The sequence below is a fragment of the Halyomorpha halys genome, unplaced genomic scaffold (genome assembly GCF_000696795.3).
Source record: "Halyomorpha halys isolate HHAL.00 unplaced genomic scaffold, Hhal_1.1 Scaffold692.1, whole genome shotgun sequence".
Taxonomy (NCBI): domain Eukaryota; kingdom Metazoa; phylum Arthropoda; class Insecta; order Hemiptera; family Pentatomidae; genus Halyomorpha; species Halyomorpha halys.
In genome coordinates this window covers 1-8,795 of record NW_027113553.1, presented here as the reverse complement: position 1 = coordinate 8,795, position 8,795 = coordinate 1, and the positions used below count along the sequence as shown (strand labels likewise).

Here is an 8,795-nt window from a genome sequence, read left to right as displayed (position 1 = left end):
AAATCCTGTCTTCTTCGGCTTGAGGAGTGGAAACAGGATGGCATGTTTCCATATCTCGGGGAAGTATCTCAGCCTCAAGCACGAATTGTACAGGTTGGTGAGTTGAGCGATTCCCTTCCGTGGTAATTGTTTTAGCAGGACGGTCTGTATTCCATCCATAGAGTACACTCAGCAAAGCCCTTAAAATACCCATGGGTAGAAGAAGGCAGCACACTTCAACTGACATCAGTGTACTAAGTATTCCTTATTTTTCAATGGAGGGTAGGAAATATATAATGCAGAAATATCATACATGGCCGAGGAAGAGAACTGCATGTTTGTCCGCTCCAAACAGCCAAAAGCTATCAGGAGGTCAAACGGAAACCGCCCACCCGGCCATGATGCATGAGCACATCTCACGAACCTGTACAACTCGTGCTTGTGAATGAAATATCCCCGAAATCTGGAAACACGCCATTCTGTTCCCGCTACTAAAACCAGCAAAGTCAGGTGACAAGGAAAACCACTATAGGCCCATTAGCCTTCTACCACACCCAGGAAAGGTCTTTGAAAAATTTATTCTCATTTATCTCTAAGATTTGTGTGAGGAACACTCAGTCGTCCCTTATGAGCAAATTGGCTTCCAAGCTCATCTCAGCTCGGAACAACAATTGAACAACTTCAGACAAACAGTGTGCAGATAATTTAATAGAAACCATGCGACAGCTATAATCTCTAGAGACTGTACGAAGGCCTTCGACTCTGTGTCTCACGGCATTTTATGCAGTAAGCTCGCGGACCTCGACTGCCCAGAACGACTCTACAGCATTATAGTATCATTTCTAAACAATCGTAGCCTAGCTGTACGAATTCGTGAAAATCACTCCAGAACAATCTCAGTTACGTGCGGTGTTCCACAAGGAGCGGTCCTGTCTCCTCTCCCCTTCACCATATACAATGCGGATGTCGTGGGGCATAACTACACCATTGCCACAATAGCCGCTTTCCCAGATGACATCGTAATTTATAGCAGCAGCGCCAGTGCCAAACATGACCTCAAGCGGGTGGAGAAAACATGCCAGGTGATAGTAAAAAATCTACACTATCTCAGCATCCAGGTAAACCCGGCAAAAACAGACTGCATGGTGTTCGCACTACAGAAAGGGGAGAAAACCAGACTTCCTCGGACTATCCGTACTAAGGCTTCAAACTATATAGTTAATCTGGGCATTAAATTGGATTGTCACATGACAATGTCAGGTCATTGCGACAAGGAAACCAAACGAGTCCGTCTCAGATCATATCGGCAACACCACCTTCTATCATCACCCGTACTCTCACTAAGGCTCAAAGTCCAAATTTACAAAATTATTTTGAGACCAGCACTTCTATGTGGTGCTCCACTCCTCACCCATCTCAGAGAAGGACACAGCGCCATCTACAACGCATCCAGGATACAGTGTTGCGGAAGATTGTGCGGCCAACATCGCTGAAAAAGATAAATACAGATCAACTACATGAGCTCTTCGAACTACCCACTGTGCCTGAATTCATCCAACGCAGGCTCATAAAGTTTTTCGACTTTTTACAGCACCAAAGATATCCACTGTTCAGGACCCTAGCATCAGCGCCCCCTCCGGTGCGTTGGCAACAAACCAGATAACAATTCAGAAACGACGTACAAACTTGTATTTAGGGAGTAAGTTTTTTAGGTTCAGTTTACATTCCAAAACCAATGTGTGCCCCAGCACATTATACAATTCAAAAAAATCCCACTACAACGAAATTGATGAATGTCGTTAATATTGTAATTATTGTTACCTTACGCAACTTCTACTGGCTTTCAATTGCAGAGATGAGGATAAGAGAAAAGTTACGGATGTCCTGCTGCCATTTATAAATGGAAAAGAACAAAGTTGACCTGTCGTTCGCCACGCTAAATGGTGGTAAATAGTTTTTACCTACTAATATAAAAGATATTATGAATAGGCGCATTTATCTCAACTACTAATTGTCCAAGGACGTGGCAGATTGTAATATACTACAGTTTCGAGAATCCAACAAGTTATGACACTCTTGTAGGCTTGGACCTCACAGTACCAATTGTACTTCCATTGTGCCTTCACCACCACTTTTAAGCGAAGAATAAAAAAATCTTAATTTTTAACTTGTTAGTTTTATTAGTTTACTACCTGTTTGAAAAGTAAATTTCGTTCATTAGATAAATAAATGAAAATTGATTTTTTTTTATAAAATATAGTTTTATTAACACAAATCCAAGGATCTTATAGTAAAAAGGCCTAGATTAAAAGAAATATTAGTTTTAAAACAAATTTAGAAACGGTAAATTTTAAAGTAAAATAATGTTCTTTTTAGGTCTCCAAAAAAATATCTTTCTATATATTTTCACAATCATCACTTAATCGTAGTGCCGACGATATACTGATGCTTATGAGATAGGTCATCAAGAGCCTGGTTATCAGGATGATCAAGTAATTAGTTAAAAATTAAGTTCAAAAACATAGATATTTTATTTATTTTATTATGTTATTTAGCAATATAAATTCATATTATAATATAAAAACACAAAGTTTTGAGGAGAAAACACATGTTAATGTGTAAAACACGTATTTTTTTCCAACTGATTCATCCACCCTATCCTTGGTCCAACGGAGATTGGATTAGCTAAATTCTACTATATTTAATAAAAAGAACAATTTAAATTTTAAAAATGTGATGTCATAACATTATAGGTTTATTTTATTATACACAAATTAAATATATATATATTTTTATAAAGCGGTAATAAACGAAAATAAGAAAAGTACTGTGTGAAGGAAATTAATGTGGACAATAGGATAAAATTACGCAAGCATTTCTATCGCGAATCGAACAACCAAGAAAGTGGCACAAACATGTCGCTCTAGATTATTCTGTCATTGGGGAAGTGAAAATTTTCGGGTGGTGAGGTCATTGCCGCTATACTGCTGGCGGTTCAAATGATGTTCGTCCTTGTTCCATTGTGCTTTCGATGATTGCACAGTAACACAGTAGTTACCTTATCGCGTGTTTTTTATATTTTCGATGGAGTGGGAAATCAAAACTAAGGCTCGAAAAACTAATATAATGTGCACGCACATTCAACGAAATAAATCGATAATCAAGCAATCGAAACTTTATCTTGAATGAAAAAGATATTGGTTTTTGAAAAACTGTATCTCCGGAACTAGTGAAAGTAAAATATTTTATTAGATCTCAAAATGAAGCTAGTTAAATGCGCCATAAATGAGTTTATAATGATGACCTGCGTAAGAGTAACGGTTTCCATAATTTTTGTTTATAAAATTATTCCACAAATGTAATCAGGAAAACAAAAGTTGTTTTTTGAAAAACTGTTTCTCTGAAACTATTGAACGTAAAGAGCTCTCTCTATAAGGGCTAAAATTTTAACAAGTTTACTCTACTTTGAAAATGTGCTAATAATTGCTTTACTAGGTATGGAGAACAAGAGAAAATTTTAGGTTCTTGAATAAAATGAACTTCCGGTGGAGTTTACCTGCAAAAGTTCAATACCTACTCATCAATGTCATATATTGTGCTTGGTTATATTCAAGGTAAAAATTGCGTCATTTTATAACAAAAAATGATAAAAAAAAAAAAAAATATATATATATATAATTAGCCTCTATTTTTTAAACCAACGGTATTGGAATGGGAGGAGATCTTCTTACATAAAATAATAGACACTTTCAAATTTTCTCCTAAAATGAGTGGGAACCCTATTTTGGTCCTGACTCCAAGAATAAGAACTTCAGCAAGTTGAGAAATTTGATCAAAATTATTAGACAATTTTATATTTTGCTGTTCAACCTATTCCCCCTCTAATCCAATGTTGTAATACCAAGTTCTTTTAGTACGCAAGGGAGATGTCCCTTCATCAGATGTGATCGCCATTGTGAAAATAAACTACCCTTTCGAAGGGTAAGTAACAGAAAGGGATTTTTAAAAATAAGTTTTTAGGTTTACTAGAGGTCAGTCCTTTGTCATAAATTTAATAGAGGAGGTCCACGTTACTTACAGTCTGTAAGTGACAGTAATACCAGAAGGTGATATTACTTAACCCGTTCCAAGGACTAGAGCTTTTGGTTGTGCCTTGGCCATTGGAATAAGGTCATCTCTGGATACGCGATAAGAATATCTTATTAGTTAGTCTTTTAGTATCCATAAAAATTTGCAATATGGTTAGTAAAGTATTGTACACATTTTTTGCATTATGTATAATAAAATATTATATACATTTATTATAATATACCCCTTAAATCCAATCAAATTACGAATTATATAAAAACATGCAAGTGATGGTTAACCTAGAATCATGGATTTAAGTTACCATTTAAAACGAAACTATTAGAGTTTTTGGTTTAATCGCAAAAGAACATAAACAGTGGAAGTGAGTACAAAAGCAAGTTCAATAATCCTTTTCACTTATTAATCCTATTATGGATATTTTAAAAGCATAGTTTTATATATAAAATAATAGACACCACTCACAAATCTTGCAATTTGACAATTACTTTATCTACTGATTTTTTGTATCTACTGACTTTGCAAATTTCTTATTTTACGACTTAAACTACATATTTTGATCCTGTAATTTATGCTAACAGGATTGTATTATGTTTTATTCTCTTTTTTTCCCTATCTTTATTTTACCCTCTCCCCCCCCCCTCCTTTTCTATTATTTTCTTAATTTTCCTTACCCACGTTATTAGTTATGTTCATTATAATATATAGTATTATTGTTGTTTTCAATTTTTTTTTCCATTCATTTCTTTTCTTAAACTTAATATATTTTGCTTCTTTATCTAATATTATAGTTACATATTTCATTTGTTAAATATATTTGTCAATTGTTAAATATATTTTCTTTCTCTCAATTTCACTTTTTCTTTCCATAATTTTAATTTTTAATTTATTAATAAACTAAAATATTCATATTTCTTTGCATTATATAACTTCAAAATTTTAATTATGTTATTTTACCTACTTTTTCAATTACCTATGTATACATTTTATTTTCCACTTCTTTCATCACTTTTGTTTTACTAATTCCATTCTGTACAATTCTTTACTGTATGTCATTCTATTTATATTTTATTTTTATTTTCTGTATTCATTGGTTGTTATCTTGTTCTGTTCTTAGCCCTGATGAAGGCTGGAAATTCTGACCGAAACGTTGGCACGATTAAATAAGTTACTTCAACTTACTTGTGTTATATTTTGTCTGCACCCACCATCCGTCTTCTCCTCGTATAAGTCATCCATGGTCAACTATCTCTCATGATTATTAAACTTCTTACTTTCCACGTTCCTATAATTAAATCTCTGATTTTCAATTTGCGCCATGAATCCCCTGAAGCAGTACCCGGAGGCCCGAACGGGGGACTAGTTTACCTCCGGATAATGAGCGTTTTACCTCAGTAGGATCCATGACTGTTTTGTGAACTAACAAATATGTGATTAGGGCTTTCAATCCTACGTCACACCCTCCAGCAAGCCAGGGGCCGCTCTCATTGTAGGTCAGCGAGTCCATTGGACTTAGACGAGAGAAACTTCCGAAGAATTTCCACCGACCATCCCCACACCCGTCACACGTGGGACGCTCCCCTACGCGGTAATGAGCCAGCGCGATGCCCAATTCAGAAAATACTAATAGTAATAACTAATACTAATTAGATAGCACCTAAGAAAAAAATAAAAAAAACAATCTTTTTTCAAAATTAGTGTAGAAATAAATAATAGTAGAATACCAATACAAATTTACTTTGACTGTTCACAAATTTAGGTATTGCTATGAGAAAGTTGGTTTTTGCAGCCTTGAGTTGCCGTATCGTTCCAGCCGGTACCACCTCAAACGGTTTCCTTCCATTTGTAAACAAAAACGTATTTTTCTCTTTACGATCGCTGTATAAATGCCATAATTTCATGGAATGTCTCATTGGTTTCAGTGAACGGTCCTACAAGTGCCTTTAAGGTCATTTTTAAAAATTTATTGTTAACTCATATTTTTGCGTCTTATTTTCCTTATTATTTGATTGTTGTTTTTTAAACCTAATTTCAGTAACTTCTATATTCAAAAAAACACAAAATGCTCTTTACATTTGTATTTTGAAATCGGACCATCCGTTCAGGAGAAAATAGAAAAGTAAATTTTGGTGCAAGAAGATGGCCTCGTGACCTTATATTGTAAACTGTTTTAGAGTTCTACTACTGGGTAGTTTCTCTACATCCTGTATCATATCATATGTCATTATGATCAAATTTACTGGTTGTATTTTTTTATACAGTTGTAAATATCAACAAATAAATAAAAAAAAAAAAATTTTGGTGCGTCCCATGAAGCCGTAAATTTAGCTTAAGGCCGGGTATTGAAAACTTTGAAAACTATAACCTGAGGGTAATTATTTACTTAACTGAGCTCTCTAAAATTATTTAAATAGACAAAACAAAAAACCGTATAATTACTTACATACATAATTGTGGGCAGCTATGTTGTTTTAAAGCGTGTTCATAAGCGAAGAAACAGGGTACATTAAAAGAGATTCGAAAAATAATACACTAAACAAAAAGTGTTAGTAGAATCTAATCCTATGCTTATAAATTAAACGACTTAAATTCTATAAAACCCGACTTTACTTATTTAAAATAGTAAATGGTATCCAAACAAACTAATCCTCAGACTCAACTAAACCCGCCAGAAATGTTTTGCGTCATTTAATCCCTGTATTTACTGTGTACTATCCTAGAAATTAATAATTTTATATTTTAGAATTATAATGCTGGATTTCGAAACTATTCATTATAAAAATTATTAATGAATAAATATGGTTAGTGTATATATAAATAATTGATTGTATAATTTCAAATTATGAAGATGATCAAGGTTGCAGTCAAAAGAGAACAAAAATAGTTAACAACTATTTATTTTCCCAATAGTTAAATAGTTGTTAACTATTTTTATTTATGTATTTATTATTTATTTAAAAATAGTTAAAGATTGGTTAACTAATTTTGTTCTCTTTTGACCGCAACCCTGACCATCTTCGTAAATATGGTTAATCTTTATATCTTATAAGTACACTAAAAGATGTAAGTTATATTATATTTTTATTAAAGAATAATGCATTTAAATTTTGTACACAAAAAGAAACTCATTTATTTATAAATTACGTAAACAATAATAAATTTAATTAATTATATAATGTTTATCAAACTTAACTCCTTATCGTTTAATCAATTGATCAAATCTGGTCTAATAATAAAATAATACTTTTTGAGATACGTGATAAAAAAATGTGGGAGAATGTAAAATATAGTTAAAAAATCGGCCAAAATTGAATCACATGGTGTAAACACAACCTGTTTGGTTCCTGTAACAAAGGCTTCTGTTGTGTTACAGTCTTAATGTTTTTGGCTTGTAATTGGCTTGTGGTGAGTTTCCTCCTGTTGGTCTAGTATTTTTATCAGGTTTCCAGTATGTTAGTTAAATTATTTAGCTTCTAATTTTACAACTTTTTTTTTGTGTGTGTTGCATTGCTCATAATTATGAAGTTGAATTTGAAGGTCTCTTAAAAGAACAAATATTCTTAATTCAATGCTTTTTAAAATACTTTTATTACGTCTCATATATTTTTATTTGTTTATGTTTCTATTTAATCATCATTTTATTATTAATTTAGAGAAGAGAGGAAAATATGATGAAAACACATCAATCAGTATGGTTTTTATTTAAAGCAATGATTGATCATATAATATTATTTTATGAATTATGTTCTGTATGCATTTTTAGGTATGCTAGTTTACCTTTTTATCTGAATGGAAATGGTCTTCCAACTAAATCCATAGTACATTGTTACTTAGAATTCTGTTAAAACTGGTTTACTGATATTGTTCTCTTGACTAGTGATGGTTGATTAGTCAATACAAATCAGCCCTTGCCTTACCCATCCTCACTGATCCAGCAGTATCAGGGCAACATTTCAATTTGTATTACTCCTCTTATTAGACTCACTCTTCTCAGGTAAATCAAATCAGGTTATGAATGGACAGTGTGTACATAATAAATTCCTTCTTTTTTTAAAAAAATTATTTCAAGTGGACCTGCTTATCATGTCTTCAACTTCTTATTCAGTTGAATTTGTTTGCTTTTAAGAATTTACCAATGATTGTTATAGACTGTAGGGGTTACAAAACACCATCTAGTGGATAACTTTTAGTTCTGTTTTTCACTTAAGCATTGCTTGATAACCGAGATTTAATATATTTTTATTTCATTGGATAAATTATACTATACTCATGTAGTAAATGATAAATTAAATATTTATTTATTTATGTATTTATTTTTTTGTAAGAAAGATGTAACTAACAACACTGGAAAAGGCTGCATATAATCTATTCTAATAGAATGTATATAAAATTGAGAGCTAATTATTTCAATGTATTAAAGTTGATTAAATTCAGTGTTTTATTTAAAGGAATCCTGCAACTCTGAACAGCAGATTAGGGTTTGTATTAATATCCATTAAGAGTTACATTTACAATATCTTCCCTTCACTTAATTTATTTTTATATCAAACTGGGGAATCAACCATTAATATTTAAATGAGGAGAAGATGGTTGGGGGTGCGGTCAATGAAACACAAATAAGTATGACTAACTATTTTAATGTGCCGACGTTTCGGCTAGAGTTTCTAGCCTTCTTCAGGGCTAAAAACAAAACAAGATAACAACCACAGTAAGTATAGAAAAATAAAAAA

The 8,795-nt window shown here is 32.6% G+C and overlaps 1 protein-coding gene across 1 annotated transcript in view; it reads right to left on the bottom strand.

The window, feature by feature from the left end:
- Nucleotides 1–6,605, bottom strand: part of LOC106685447 (gastric triacylglycerol lipase) — a 77,373-nt gene extending 70,768 nt beyond the window's left edge. The window contains exon 1 of the mRNA XM_014428119.2: nucleotides 6,509–6,605. Coding sequence (XP_014283605.1) covers nucleotides 6,509–6,514 — 6 coding nt within the window. The 5' untranslated portion in view covers nucleotides 6,515–6,605. The remainder of the gene's footprint in view (nucleotides 1–6,508) is intronic.
- Between the last annotated feature and the right edge of the window lie 2,190 nt (nucleotides 6,606–8,795).